Here is a 16,040-nt window from a genome sequence, read left to right on the forward strand (position 1 = left end):
CATATTATAATGCCTACAACAGGTATGAAGTTTTTCTTTAATTTCATTAACATATAATTAGTCCTTAGTAGAGTTGTATAACAATATATGAAATATTTATACGGATATAGCTGTGATATACAGTGTCATCGAAAAATAATGCCTAGATTTAATAAAATTATAACATCAAAACCTTTCATGTTAAATGAGTAATTCTTTCACTGTACAATAACTGGTGAACGCAAGTTTTGTTTTTAGTTCGTCTGATTGTGTTTCCCTGTCTTTGTGATGCGCAGACAAGCTGCACAATCGTCAAGATCAGCCGGCCACAGACGCGCCGCCGCTCAGTACGATGTTGACCGTGCAACAAAAAGCACAGTGCGTGATTTGGTACGCGGAGTCAAAGTCAATTGTCAGTGTACAGCGGCTCTTTCGGAGAACATATCCGGGTCAAACAGCACCTGATAACACAGCTATCGTTCGATGGTTTAACCAGTTTAGGGAAACAGGGACCGTCGGCAAAAAATCTAGACCAGGCCGACCAAGAACATCAGAAGAGAATGTTGAGCGTATCCGGCAATCTTGTGTTAGGAGCCCAAAAAAATCCATTGCTCGACGAAGTCTTCAACTAAACATTCCAAAAACAACAATACAAAATGTACTGCACAAACGGCTAAGAATTCATGCGTATAAAATTCAGATAAAGCAGCAAATAAAACCTACCGACCGCCCTAAACGAACTGAATTTGCAAGTTTTATGTTAAATGAAATTGATGATAATCCAAATTTTCTACAGAGAGTGTTGTTTAGTGATGAAGCTACGTTTCACATAAATGGATGTGTAAATCGTCACAATTGCCGTGTATGGGGATCGCAACAGCCAAACGAAATCCACGAGTATGTGCGTGACAAAGTTATTGGACCTTTCTTTTTTGTAGAAAAAAACCATTACAGGCCTAGTTTACCTGGACATGCTTGAACTGTTTGTGTTCCCCCAATTAGACGATATCGAACAACAGACGGACAGCGAATCATTTTTATGCAAAATGGGGCTCCACCTCACTACCATCGCGAGGTACGCGCTGCACTAAACGCACGCTTCCTAAACGGTTGGATTGGTAGAGCAGCCCCCATTTCATGGCCTCCTAGAAGTCCTGATCTTACCCCTTTGGATTTCTTTTTCTGGGGGTACATAAAAAATATAGTTTACGCAGAAAAGATTCGGGATTTGGACCATCTTCTGGAGCGAATTTCTTCCGCAATCTTAACTGTTACGCCAGATATGATTGGACGCACGTGACAGGAAGTTGACTACAGACTTGATATCTGCAGGGCAACGAACGGTGCTCACATTGAAACATACTAAGGTATGAAAAAAAAAATTATTTCTTTCCGCACATTTTAAGACTACAAACTTTAAATTACCTTTAATAGTTTTTTTATAACAGTTATTTAAAATCTAGGCATTATTTTTGGATGACCCTGTATATTATTATTTTTTTATTTTATTTTTTTTTTTTTTTACACCTTTTGTTTATATTTAATGGCATCAAACCCTGCATGTATTGTCGCATATTGTATATTTCACTAAATAGAGATGGTTTCTTGTGAATGTTATATATTGCTTGCTATTTTCTTAACACTTTTGTTCATATATTATTATAATAGCATCAAAATTTGCATGTATTGTAGCATGTTTTATATTTTGCTAAATGGAAATGGTTTCTTGTGATTTTTTTATATATATCAATGAACATAGGCTACGCTAATCTTTATTTTTTCTTTCGTATTGTATTTGTTCATATGCATATGTATGTCTCAGTAGTATATAAGTAACTCTTTATTTTATACGCTACCGGTACTTTAATTAAGTCTTTTTTACGGTTCCACCTTCATGTTGCACTTGTTTATGAACTATATTGCTGTTGTAATTTTTCTTTTTATTCACGATGTTGATGTTATTTGGCACTTGTTTTGCTTATTTTTTTGCTTCTGTTTGCTTTAGCATGTATGCATGTAAACTATTTATGTAAGTTGTTTATATCAAGCCTCTTGTATTTTCACAATACCTATAACAAATGTGAAATGGTGTATACCGTATGTAAATAAATAAATAAATAGGTTATCTCATTTAATGGTTTGACTTCTATTTTTTTGTTTTATTAATGGTGTTCTAAAAAGGGTTTAGTAAAACTGAAAACTAAACACCTACTGCTGTTGGAAGTCTACACTGCATAATCAAGTCTACACTGGAAGTCGTCAAGTAAATAATCAAAGGTACCGGGGATTAAATACTTGGTGCGGAATACATGGTAATAAAATCATCAGACCTTACTTTTTTACAGAAATCTAAATGGAATTATGTACAATGGATTTTTGTTAATTGTCTAACAAAATTTTATTTGTGAAGCTCTATCTTAAATAATCATACAGAACATGTGAATTCTACAAGATGATGCCCTCATCATACTCTGTAAATGTTCTCTTGACCAACATTATCCCAGGAGATGGACTGGAGGAAGTGGTCCAGAGGATTTTCCAGCAAGATCATAAGACCTTACTTGCGTGTATTATTATTTATGGGATAGATTCAAAGATACTGGCTATTAGGACAAGGCCAATGACTATAAATGACGGTCAGGATAAGTTTTGCGAGCAGTAATTCCTTTCAGGCAAGAATAGATCATTGCATTTTGAACATATACGAGGGGTATCCAAAAAGTAAGTTTCCATTAATTATAAAAAAGTTAAAAAGACTCAAGAAATAACTGAAACACATTTATTCAACTTTTTACATCATACCTTATTTTTCTACATAGTTACCATCCCTTTCTAAGCACTCTTGGTATCTAGGAAGTAGTTTTTTTATTCCAGCATCACAAAATTCACCCGCCAAATTTTTAAGCCAAGTATCCACCTCATTTTGAAGGTCATCGCTGTTGGCAAATCGCCGACCGCCAAGGTGTCTTTTCAGCTCCGGAAACAGATGAAAATCGCTAGGAGAAAGATCTGGTGAGTATGGAGGATGACCAAAAACATCCCACTTAAATTTCCTCAAAAGTTCCATTGTTGCACGAGCAGCGTGTGGTCGGGCGTTATCTTGAATAAGCAGAACCGTGCGCGACAAAAGTCCGCGCCGTTTATTCTGTATTGCCCGCCGAAGTCTGGTGAGAACTTCACAATACCTTTCTGCATTTATGGTTTCGCCACGAGGAAGATAGTCAATCAATAACACTCCACGGCAGTCCCAAAAAACTGTAGCCATTACCTTTCCTGCCGACTCAAAAACTTTGGCTTTTTGAGGAGCTGCCTCTCCTTTTTTTTTGCCACACCATACTCTGGCGTTTGGTCTCTGGAGTTGAGTGGTGAATCCATGTTTCATCACCAGTGACTATTCTACTGAAAAGGTTTTCATCTTCATCGTCAAACAATCGCAAGAAAGACTGGGCAGCAGCCATTCGTTGTTGTTTATGGGCATTGCTCAATAAGCGAGGCACCCATCTTGCACACACTTTTGCAAGCTGAAGATCTTCTGTCATGATATTGTGCACAGATGACCGGCTAACTTCAACACTTGACGGCAGTTTATCCATAATTTCATCGAGAGTCACTCGCTTATCATTGTCAATAACTGCTCGTACAGCATTAATGACGTCAGGTTGCCGAGAATTGGCCGGTCGGCCACTACGCTCATCGTCATGAACATTTTCTCTTCCTTCCAAAAACATTGCACGCCAATGACGGACCATCTGAACGGACATAACATGTTCACCATACACTTGACACAACTGACGATGAATTTCAACGGCAGTTTCGTTTTTGGCGGTCAAGAAACGAATAACACTACGGACTTCGCAACTGGCGGCAGAACGCAGTGGAGTCTCCATGATGTTTGGGCAGCAACTGACTGAGAAGCGTGACAATGGGCCAGTGACCGGCACACCTGTTGCCAACCGAACCACACTACATATCCCCGCCCACAGCTGCACGCTGTGTTACGTACGCGTCTTTTTACAGAACAGGGAAACTTACTTTTTGGATACCCCTCGTATAATCAGTTTTAAGATGAGATGATATACTCCTTCCGGAGTTAACTGACATAAATTAATTGTTTACAAAAAAAAAAAAAAATAATATGAACAAAATATAAACATTTTAATCCAACTTAGTAACCCGTTTTTGACAACTATTGTACAAACTTGTCTGTTTTTATAAGACCTTTTATACAGTATATAAAATAATATAACCTGCTATTTTTAGTCTTGGAAGTTTGCTTTTGTCCCAAAATTGAAATATTTGGAGGTGGTGAAGATATTTCAAAATTGGCTGCATATGGCATTGTTAAAATCTGGTTTTATGATTTAAATTCATGTATTTCTACATAATAGTTAGCTTGGTCATTACAGAAAAATATAAAATACAAATTTATACAGTTTTTAGTCAACATTTTGAAATAAAGAGAGATCATTTTTACAAATTTCCAATTTCCACCCAAATACTCTGTATACAAGGACCTTTAAAATGATGTATAGGTGGTCTGTACAAACTCATTATATATCTATATATATAAAAGAAAGTCGTGTTAGTTACACTATTTATAACTCAAGAACGGCTGAACCGATTTGGCTGAAAATTGGTAGACAGGTAGCTAAGAACTGGGAGAAGGACATAGGATACTTTTTATCCCCTTCCCGATTCAGGATTCCGCCCCACTGGTCTCTAAAAGTTACAGAAATACCCGTAAGAAATGCATTGCAGCAAACGTATGTTATTAAGTGAACGAGCCTTTTCAAATTTAATCAGCTGTTCTTTGTAAACATATATAATTCGACAAAAGAAATATATGTTTATATAATTTAATTACTATTTTAAATTTCTTTACACTTACAGTTTGAATTGTTTCAACTGTTTCTGCAATCACTGTTAAACATAGACTTTACTATCCAGATAATACAATTCAAATTTGATGTAAAAATTCACCTTTAACTGCAATATTTATTAATCATTAATATAAACCATGCTCGTGCTTGATCAGAAGAGCAATGCAGATATCAAAATTACTATCTTACGTTGGTTACAAATATAAAGAATGTTATAAAACCAACCTTAGTTGTTTTTTTTTGACAGAAGACAACAAAGCAAGCTCAATCATGGCATCGGAGATAAACTAATTTGATCCAGAAGTGATACACGCGCAAAGCCTAAAATAAAAACCATACGCAATTTTGCCTAACATCTGAAGCTCATAATCATTAGACTGTAATAATATGTACCTAAAACATGCCTATTTTCGTTTCAAAATTACATTGAGCGCCATCATTTATTACATGCGCTAATGAATTCCAACTTTTTGACTCCTGTCCACGATGGTCTAACATAGTTCAGTTGTATACAAAAATCATAGAATATTGGAGAAAAATTCCAGTTATTTCACAGGTGTATATTGAGACTGTTTTAAAATTCAAATCTTAAATAGATCATGAGCTTGGAGTATCTTTCAGTGACTATCATTTATCTCAGAAGAGTAATAACAACGTTCAAAAGAAATATGTCTCCTATGTCCCAATTTTTCTGTAGGAAATCGTGTGCAAAGCCGTGGGTATCTGGGTATTTGGTTGTAATTGGTATTTTATTGAAAATCAAGAGTTTTCATTATAAAATACTACGAATTTATTGACGAACTAGCTGTTACCCGCAGCCAATCGCGCATAATTGCTTTTACTAAGTAATATAAGGACTTCGGTTCTTAAGATTTGCGTGCGAAGCCGTGGGTAACAGCTAGTATATATATATATATATATATATATATATATATAAAGTTTCACACCATAGATGGAAATGTGAATAATACAAGTGAATATGATATATTGGCCTTTCCATAGAATGAGATAGATTTTGCAGTGGAACATATTCAAAACCAAATTAATATAATTCAGACCAATATAATATAAATTACAGTCATAAGTACACTGTCAATTAGAACTAGCCAATAAATAATTATTGTCTAATCTATTTCAGTATTATTTTTTTACTTGACTTTTCCAGACGAAATAAAATTTTTAAAACGTTTTGCACATAAATATCAGAGTTATCCTGAAAATATTTAAAAGCTATTTAAAGAATAAATTTTATTTAATTGAGGTTTTAGAACATAGAATAATAGAACACCCTTTGTTAAATGTATTGGTTTAAAACATTACCAGAGGATAAGGAGCAGCTTTTGCCTCGTCTAGTATCACGTATTTCTCAGGAGTAGAACCAGTGGTGTAAGGAGGCACCTGTTGGGGAGAACCAAACAAACGGCGCACAGCTCTTGTTGGTTCTAGCCGATTAAGTCTCCTGCACAAAAAAATTTGTTAGAGGGAGAGCACACTGACTAATCCAATTCTACACAGTTTACCAATGTAATTAGTACTACATACTTTCATAAGTTTAAATGTGGGTATTTTACTGAATTAAATACGTTGTACATACAGTACAATATACATCTTTATTTTCAAATGACATGTTTCCTAAGCCATGAACTTAAGTAGGTAATTAGAACATGACCAATAGTATGTAGTGACATGTATGTAAGTAATAAAAAATATAGGCATATTCACTTGAAATTAATTGGACCTAGTGAGTCAACCTAGTGGGGAAAAAATAGTCCCCTAAAAGTTAATAAAGGTACGGCCAAATCCAAAATAAACAGGTAATACTGTAGCAGCCTCAATCTTGCATAAATTTGCCCATAATGTGTAATTTATGTATACAAGTTACGAGAAGTACCATTTTTACTTTAAACGTTGCTCTAACACTTAAAGAGGCTTAGTATATTTATCATTGAAATAAAATTTCAGGACTATATAAATTTTAGAGGTACAACTTACATATAATAGAATTTTTTCATTGCAAGAGACATAAATGCTTCCAACATTTCAAAATAGAAATACAATATACCTATTAGAACAATGAATGTCAAACTGTACATATTTTATACTAAATGAAGCAAAACAAACAATATAGTTGCCATATGAAAATGGAGATTGATTTTTCAGTTAAAACTACATGAAACTGGCAATAACTGTTATCTGATTTTTTTTACCTATGAGTGTATGTTATATGTACACAGAAACAAAAAGTCTAGATCTCAACAGTTAACCCTTTACATGCGGAATTTATCTTTCAATTTTGACTCATAACGCGTAATTAACTTTAAATTTTTTTTACATTTTACCAATTCTATTTTTTTTAGTTAGTGGTGGCTATTAGGAATAAAAAATAATACAGTATCACAAAATAATCAGACCTCTATATTTTTTAACAAATTTTCAAATTTTACAAAAATTTAAATATATAAAAATTGTACAAAAAATATAGGCCTATAACGACACAACAAATAAAGTAATAACAACAAAATAAAAAGGTAATATAATGCTAAATACAACAGGAACACGAACAGTAAATAAGGAAATATGGCAAAACAGCGTTAAACACTAAAATATGCCGTGCCGGGATATATCCGTTTACCGCGTAATGGTTCACCGCAGACTGAGGCTAAATCATGCCACGAGGGACAAAGCCATGCCCTCCCACCACTGCGACGTGCCAATGAGGTTCAAACAGTAAAATCAGCTTTTCGGAACAAGTATTCAACACTCCCTTGAACTCTAGCGGATTCCACAGCAACTACAATTTATTAAATAACACAAAATAGACTTTGAAGGATATATCCGTTTACCGCGTTTCGGTCAAAATTAGGCCTAACGGATAAATCCGTTTGCCGTGTGGGAAGGGTTAATATGTATTTTTGTATATTTTTAGACAGACACCTTAGGAAACAGTTAAATAACAAAATGTAAGTACTGTGATACATATGTAAGTTACCAGACAATATGAGAATCCGCATAATATGTTGGCTCGAACTGCTCGTTTTCCAGAACGTCAGCGATGGTCTGCCAAGGGCCTGGTGATATCACTCTTAGGGCATCTCGGTCGAACATGGCTCTGTTCTCTAAGTAAGTAGTCCGCAGTCTGCCATAGTTCACTTCGTTTACAGCTTCATCCTGAAAGTTTACTGATATTGTTACAAGTTAATACTGTCACTGTTAGCTTATCTAGTAAAACCATTTACATTCAAATAATATTAAAAATACGGTTACCCTGTAAACGAAAGGAAGGCCAGAATGGCAGCTGTCATGATTGAGTGTGCTGCCGGTTAGGTTGAGAACACTGCGCACTCCCTCGCAGGGCCAACATTCCATGTCAGACACTTGGAAGTAAGGGTTGCCAACCAAGCAAGTCTCATCGTACCATGCTGCAAGTACACGTTTATTACCAGTTCTGTATTCCATGAGGGCATTTCCTATTTACTGAGAACTGTATATAAACATTCAATGAAATTTATTATTAAAGTTTAATTTAAAAAAAAAAAAAAAATACAATTACATCTGACTGATATATTACTTTGTGCAAATCTTTGACATCACGAACAGAATATTATTAATGTTTTATCGTAAGCTCTTAAATTTAATTTTGATAACAGATAAATATTGGAATTTTGTGACAGTTTGATTATAAGAACAGAAACTGAATAAGTGGACTTATCTAGATAATAGATTATTTAAAAATTGGTATAGAAAATAAAGGTCAAAGGTATATTTTAAAATTATTTTTCTGATTTTTTAAACTTTAAAACCAAATCTCAACAGTAATAAAATATTTATACTGACTTAAATACCTGTAACTGATGGAAAGTGGTTGACAACTGGCAGCATTATCTTCCGAAACAACTTCATGCTCGGGTAAATCATCTCCTGGACGTTCCGTTCTATATAATTGTTAATTGTTTTCCTGTAGCCAAACAATGAGGATCTCTGGAGCATGCTGGCCGAGACCACCAGTAGTACACATAGTATCAGAGATGTCAACCAGACTCGGCGAGCCGAGTGTGGTGCAGGGCATTCAGGCCGAGCCGGATGCTCTTCAGTCTCCAGGAAATGGAATGAATCCTCAATCACCTGGTTTATTTGGTCTTCTGTCAATTCCATTTCCCTGCCAAGGCTCCTCAATTTACTGACCTCTTCAGCATAATCTTGCAGAATATTTTGAGACCTACAGAAACATTTTGGTTGATAATTTACTGAATACTATAAGTTAGTAGTTAGCATTGATAGTGTAGAGCCTAAGTATTTAGAAGACTTCAACAAATGATCAATACGTGAGAAGAGGAGTTCCACAAGGCTGATCCTTGGACCATTTGTGTTTATTTATTTATAAATGACTTTCCAAAACACAAGAGAATATTTTCAAATAATCATGTACGCAAATGACACAGTTCTGCTTGCAGTAAATAGAAATACAGAACAACTGGAAATTAACACATACATAGCTTTCAATATGGCTCAAGAGTATACAATGAAAAACAACCTTGTCCTCAATGAGAAAAACAAAACAAATTACTCTAGGCACAAAAAGGCGCTTATAACCAAACTGCCCAATATCCAAGCAGCTGATGAACTTAAACATCTTAGCATAATACTTGACAAGAACATGTGCGGGAAAACCCACATAGATAAGCCCCTGAAGCTTAACTCAGCGCTGGTTTCATTAAACAGAACTAAGACAACTAGTACTCATGAAGCCACACAAATAGCATGGTAAAGTTAACAAGAGTTTCCCTCCAAATGTTAGCAAATAGCTGACCAAGGTGTTTTCTTATATTTTTTTCCAAATCACCTATAACATCAAATATGAAATGGCTAGCTGAAACATGTTAATTAACAGTGCAAAAAATATATAAAAACAAAAATAATTATAAAAATTACCAGCTCAGATTTTTCTTTTATAATACTAAAACTGAAAGTACTGGGAAACAGCCACGTGGTTCTAATGGACTAGGTGAATAGCAAGAAAATGTTTTCAATATCAAAAGTGTTTCTTTTGTCAATTACAAGGGTTGCAACCTCTTGGATTTTAACCAACTCTTGTTCTGAACAAAAACTCCTCTGAAGCAAACGCAAAATGTCATTGGGTCCAGTGCAAACACGGCTTAAGATAAGGTGCTCATAGTCTATAAGCTGACAGACTCAGATACTATACTGTAAAACACTGATAACTTGAAGCAGTGTGTTACAGTACATCAAAATGAGAATTCCATTTTCAATATTACAAAACATTGTTATTAATCAATACCACTTAAGATTGTATAGTTTTGGTTATCAGGATGAAGAGGGCAAGATTTAAGAAGTTGACTGAGCCTAAATCTTTAATCTAGGCCTCGATTTTTACAAATTCCTCTGATTTCAGTTTATTAATATTAATACTGTACTAATTAAGAGTTTTCTTTATTTTAATAACACTATAAAATTTAAGTTTATATTGATTACTTACATAATATTTCTTTTGGGAAGAGATATATTCCTTTAAAAGTGACTATACACAGTAGGGCTTAGGCTCGAGCCCTAGATGTTATTTTACATATCAATAATTCTTTTATCTTGGAAACTGTGATGTAAAATTCGTTAGTATCACCAAATTTGTCAGTAACAATTATCTTTACTAATGCGGTATTTTCTAAATAAATTGATAGGTAAACTAAGCTGACGATAAAAGAATGACATTTAAATTGAGGTTAAGATTTGTAAACAAAAAAACTCGGTTGTTCACTACCAAGTACCGTACCGCGCTGCGCTGTTGCCACTTTGTCACATAGTTTTATGATAAAAAAAAAAAAAAAAAAAAAAAAAAAAAAAAAAAAAAAAAAAAAAAAAAAAAATTGAAGAAAGATAAAGTACTACTCTTCCTTCATTATAATTATTTTGCGGCGTAAAATATTCCTGTCTTAAAATATCACCAGTGTTATTTTATATTAAAATTGTGTTATATATGTATGTTTATTTACTCCATGTACCGTCTACGCACACCGAACATACACATTCTTTACCAGGCAAAGTTCACTCAGTCACAATAACATTATTGTGTTTAGATGGTAGCTTGTATCTACTACAAATTTAAAGTTATCTGGAACTCGACACTCAAATATAGTGCAAAGCATAGAGTACAAAAGAAATAATAATTGATGAGAGATAATGTTAAAAATCATTGCAAAGATGTGATTTCAATGCACTCTCGCATTGTATAGTAGTACTCTCTCTAGCTGATTGGAAAAAAGAGACGCTATTTTCCGGCAAATTACATGTAGAGCCAATTACAAATTTATATAGGATTGAGATAACTAAAAATTAGTCATAGTTTTGTTGACTTTGGTTTGTAAACACTCCCAATTGTTCAAAATCAAGTATTATAGATCTAGATAAAATATACGGTCAAAAAGACTTAAAATTGCACAATTCTTAAAACTATAGAATTGTTACAATGGTATGAAGTCAAATAGTTAAGTTGCAACCAACAATATTTTTTACTGTGCTTGGCTTAAGATACCTTATTACCATTTGATGCAATACTGGACAAATGCAAGTATTAATCTCAACTGACTTAATGTTACCTGTTCTCCCAGCTGCTTTGGTTAATACATCTTCAGACCAGGTTTACAAGAGTCATATCATACAGGAATAGCAGCCACATTGCATTAAACAAGCCAGCTGAGGCTTTAAAGAGATAAGAAAAAGAGTTAGGATTTTCACTACTGGAAGAAATGAATCTTATAGAAAACTATTATAATTGAGGTATGTTGCAACGATGAAGTCATAGAACAGTATAAGGTACTCAATCCTTATACCGATGTTAACAAGAAGGAATCACCTTGACAAAGGATAGTAACTTTTGATTTTGGTAGTAAAGGCTAATTTATTCGAATTTTAGATGAAAACGAAAAATTAACGAAATTTGCCATTTCAAATAAAATAAGTTACACATCAGAATTTACAACCCATGTGGAAAACACCAGAGGAACAAATTCACTGGATAGTTCTTGACGCATGAAAGCCGCATGACAAAAGACTAATGATAAGCGATACCAGCTTGTTAATAAACTAATGTGTAGTTTCTTTATTTGTACCGAGTAAGAGGGAATATTAAACCTGCAAAACATTTGCAGTTTATATGGGTAATGAAAATACAAGCAATTTTGTCTAAAAAGAAATTATGAAAGGTAGTTTTATAAACTGAACCTGCGTTTTAAACAACCAAAAGTGGCAATTTCCAAAGATGCAATCTATTAAAACTGAAGATTCAACCGTGTAATATAGGGACCGAAAAAGAAGAGCATTTGAAAAAACAAGGTTTTTGCCATAAAGCAGCAGATTTTACCTATAACATTCATAACTGAGGATATGAATTTTGCAAAACAATCTACTGTTTCAAATATTCCAAGAGATAAGCATTTTATTTGCAGTGCCTCCCAACTCCAGATCTTTAAACATATTAACTCGTATAAACTCCATTGGAGTTACATCCTTATTTATTACAAGGATGGCAAATCTCCTTAATTCGTTCACCACTGTTACTCAAAATTTAAAAGGTATATACAAATATTTCAAATAAGATGCAGCCTTTTAAAAGGTTGCAACCAATTTTAAAAGGTCACAGTACGAGAAATAAACTATTACTTAATACACTTAGCATCATATACATTGTTTGACCTTTTAATTAGTATACAATATTAGTTTCTTGCGATAAAACTAGTATTAAAATTATGAATTGAGATCTTTTACATTATTAATAAAATAATACACACAAACAACAAGGCTTGCAATGATGTCTCGTACATTAGTTATTCAAAACAAATATTATTCTGTGTGCATTCAAATCGTAATTTATTCATTTTTGTTTCTACATTATACCTTATTTAAATTACCATTTTTAAATATATGTTAACGTATTGAAATCAATTTTAATCTTTAGACATCACAGCCTCAGGAATTCATTTTCGGTAATCTTGTGCAATATGTACATTTAAGAATAGTTTCGTAACCGCACTATCATCCTCCACCACTCACATCATTCTACTAACAAAGCTTGTGTTTTTGCTATTATTATCCATAATTCGGTAATTAAAGGTACGTTTTCTCTGTAGCGACTGGTGCCGTTATCGTGATTATATATTTTGCTTCGCGCAACTGAACTGAGTGATTTACAAAGAGAAAATCTTCGATATAAAAGTGGTGCGTACGGATAACAGTTAAAATGAGTTCGTAAAAAAAAACTACTTTTTATATACTTGTTATATAAAGAGATTGACGATTATCACATATTGGGCATGTTATCTGTTCCTCATGTAGAACATTGAATGAAAAAAAAGGACCTAAACCTTTTAGGACATACCTGACCTAAAAGGAGGGGTTTTCCAACTGTTAATTAAAAACAATGCGTGAGCTGATAATAACGAATATTATTATATTACTGGAATTTCTTTAGACTAAAAATACCTTAGTTTGATATTTCCAGTATGTATAAATATTTTCCATCCTCTTCATCCTGGATGTAGTCTTCATCTACCTTTAACTGCATATCATCAGCACTTGCCACAATTCAAAGCGAAAAAACACAAACAACCTTAAAAAATGTAATAAACACTTAGCCACTGCGATTAGACTGGTCCTGAGGACAGTTCCCGCGACAGTAACTTACAGCTTTGGAGACACGCTCAAAGCAATATGAGACAATGCAAAACTATGTGGAGCAGTCCTCGCCATAATTGCACAGCGGATATCGCACCTGGCTAAACGTACCTCTACCAATTCGATACGCGAATTATCGTTTAAACCCCTCCTTTATAGCTATGGACCTATTTAATAGACACTCAGACCAAGAAACGCCGTGGGCGTTTAGATCGGCATTGCGTATTTTTCGAGCACGTAGTGATCTTTCTTTACCGATAAGCGTAAAACTCAAACCAAAATATAGGTATAGAACCACTCTCAATAGTTGATTTGAGAGAAATTACCAAGTTAATACACCTAAAAGTAATGGCATAACGAAAATATCAAGCAGGCCATGTCACACAAGTTGGATGAGTACACCAGCTGATTAACATTGTTTGTAAATAAATATATAAATTTTATTTATTTACAGTCTATTAAATTTGAGAAGAACGATAAGTGAATATTATATACAGATACAACATTAACAATTAAAATCGAGTTAGATGATAACCATTGATAAAAATAACTAATTAATTCAAGAACCTAAAAGGTAGTTCCAGGATAGCAAATCGGTGGAGTCTGTACACATCTTTAAACCCGTCATCAGTCGCATGTCGGTCATTTTGACCGACGCCCTCGATTTTCATTCACTAAACAATGAGTTGTAGTCAGATCGGTTTCTCCCGCCATGACTTTGTTGGTGGGGATATACACAATGCAGGGGGTGGGGGTGGCAGCAAAGCAGTTGAGTCGGAGCGACCTTGAGAGTGGGCAAACAGTGCGTCTGTCGTTTTGACCGAGTGCGACTAACGGTGTGACAGTGAATCTTGACATTGTTCGGTCCTTTTGACTGAGTGCGACTAACGGTGTGACTGTGAATCTTGACATTGTTCGGTCCTTTTGACTGAGTGCGACTAACGGTGTGTGGTTTGTTTTATATTAAATTGTTATTTCTTTTATAAATTTTACTAAGTTACCTATCCACAATGGAGCTAAACGAAGAAGAAAGAATCGCAGCTCTCCTACTTAGTGTTTGAGCGGGAAGAAAGACAAAGAAATGTTGAACTTCAGCAAAATTTGTCTATAGTCCGGAGACAAACTATTTCAAGATGTCCAGGATGATGTGATTATAAGAAATGATGACGAGGAAGTTGACGTTGTACATGAAAGTGAACATGATACCGATTCGGAGGAATCAGTCAGTTCTTTTTCTGAGACAAACACGCCAGATACTGCCATCATCCCCACTTCACCACGTGGAAAAGCAATAGGACTACTTCGAGGAGCAGTCTCAGGTATACCTGGAAGAGGATTTGGTGTATTTAGAAGACCAGCGGGTTCATCTGCGGAAGGAGCAGCGGGTCCATCTGGGAAAGGAGCACCCGGTCCATCTCCGGTAGGAGCAGCGAGTCTCTCTGCGGAAGGAGCAGCGGGTCCATCTGCGGAACGAGCACCCGGTCCAATCCCAGTAGGAGCAGCGGGTCTCTCTGCGGAAGTAGCAGCGGGTCCATCTGTGGAAGGAGCACCCGGTCCATCTCCGGCAGGAGCAGCGGGTCTCTCTGCGGAAGTAGCAGCGGGTCCATCTGTGGAACGAGCACCCCGGTCCATCTCCGGTAGGATCAGCGGGTCTCTCTGCTGAAGGAGCAGCAGGGAGGGGAAGAAGATCAGCAATAGGTCAACTACGAGGAGCGTCAGCTAATCAAAGGTGGAGAGGGGGGCCTACAGCAAGGGGTGTGCCAGCTTATCGAGGCCGAAGAATAGCAGCTCCAGAATACACAGCTGACGGAAAGAAATATCTAGGTAAGGATTCAATTTACTATATGGGATAAAGATTTATCTGAAATAAGAAGAGCACCTCAAGGTCGAGCTCGACTACATAATGTAGTTGTAAGGCTTCCAGGACCCAAAGGAGACGCTCGCAACATTAGGTCACCTTCAGATGCCTTTGCTTTATTCTTACCAGATCAAGAACTTGAAAAAATAGTATTAAATACTAATAAATGGATTCAGACAGCCCAAGAAAAACTATGAGCGTGAACGTGACGCCTTACCTACAACTCTTACCGAACTTAAATCTTTGTTAGGTTTGCTCATTTATGCTGGTGTTATGAAGTCATCACATCAAAATATAAGTGATTTATGGAGTACTGATGGCACTGGCATTGACATATTTCGTAGCGTAATGAACCAAAGGCGTTTTGCATTTTTGCTCAATGCATTGCGTTTTGACAATACCGACGATCGAGAAGAAAGATTGGCGGTCGATAACCTAGCTAAAATAAGGCCATTGTTCGATCCATTCGTCAAAAGATGTCAAAATGCTTACACACCAAGTGAGTATTTAACTCTTGATGAAATGTTGGATTCATTTAGAGGTGGATGTTACTTCAAGCAGTATATGCCAAAAAAACCCGCCAAATATGGCATAAAAATATTTGCATTATGCTGTGCCAGAACATTTTATACAGTCAAATT

At 35.2% G+C, this 16,040-nt stretch overlaps 2 protein-coding genes across 3 annotated transcripts in view; both read right to left on the reverse strand.

The window, feature by feature from the left end:
• Positions 1-16,040, reverse strand: part of LOC124362496 — a 31,567-nt gene that overhangs the window by 2,491 nt on the left and 13,036 nt on the right. Inside the window, exons 1-5 of one of the 2 annotated variants that reach the window (XM_046817054.1) lie at positions 10,354-10,641; positions 8,702-9,075; positions 8,124-8,278; positions 7,849-8,027; positions 6,180-6,318 (exon numbers count right to left, since the gene is read on the reverse strand). In XM_046817054.1, the coding sequence (XP_046673010.1) occupies positions 6,180-6,318; positions 7,849-8,027; positions 8,124-8,278; positions 8,702-9,075; positions 10,354-10,355 (849 nt within the window). In that variant the 5' untranslated portion in view covers positions 10,356-10,641. Of the gene's footprint in view, positions 1-6,179; positions 6,319-7,848; positions 8,028-8,123; positions 8,279-8,701; positions 9,076-10,353; positions 10,642-16,040 lie in introns of those variants that run through there. The other variant, XM_046817055.1, reaches the window with a different exon arrangement.
• LOC124363550 (nematocyst expressed protein 3-like) lies at positions 14,234-15,173 on the reverse strand. The gene is made up of 2 exons (XM_046818801.1): positions 14,748-15,173; positions 14,234-14,371 (listed from the first exon to the last, which is right to left on the reverse strand). Exons 1-2 carry the CDS (start codon positions 15,171-15,173, stop codon positions 14,234-14,236), a joined length of 564 nt encoding a protein of 187 aa, XP_046674757.1.

The sequence above is a fragment of the Homalodisca vitripennis genome, chromosome 5 (assembly GCF_021130785.1).
Source record: "Homalodisca vitripennis isolate AUS2020 chromosome 5, UT_GWSS_2.1, whole genome shotgun sequence".
Taxonomy (NCBI): Eukaryota; Metazoa; Arthropoda; class Insecta; order Hemiptera; family Cicadellidae; genus Homalodisca; species Homalodisca vitripennis.

Coding starts and splice junctions, on each gene's coding strand:
- LOC124363550 (XM_046818801.1), bottom strand. CDS start 15,173: ATGGACCGGGGTGCTCGTTCCACAGATGGACCCGCTGCTACTTCCGCA. Junction 14,372..14,747: donor TGACTGATTCCTCCGAATCG/GTATCATGTTCA, acceptor TCACACCGTTAG/TCGCACTCGGTCAAAACGAC.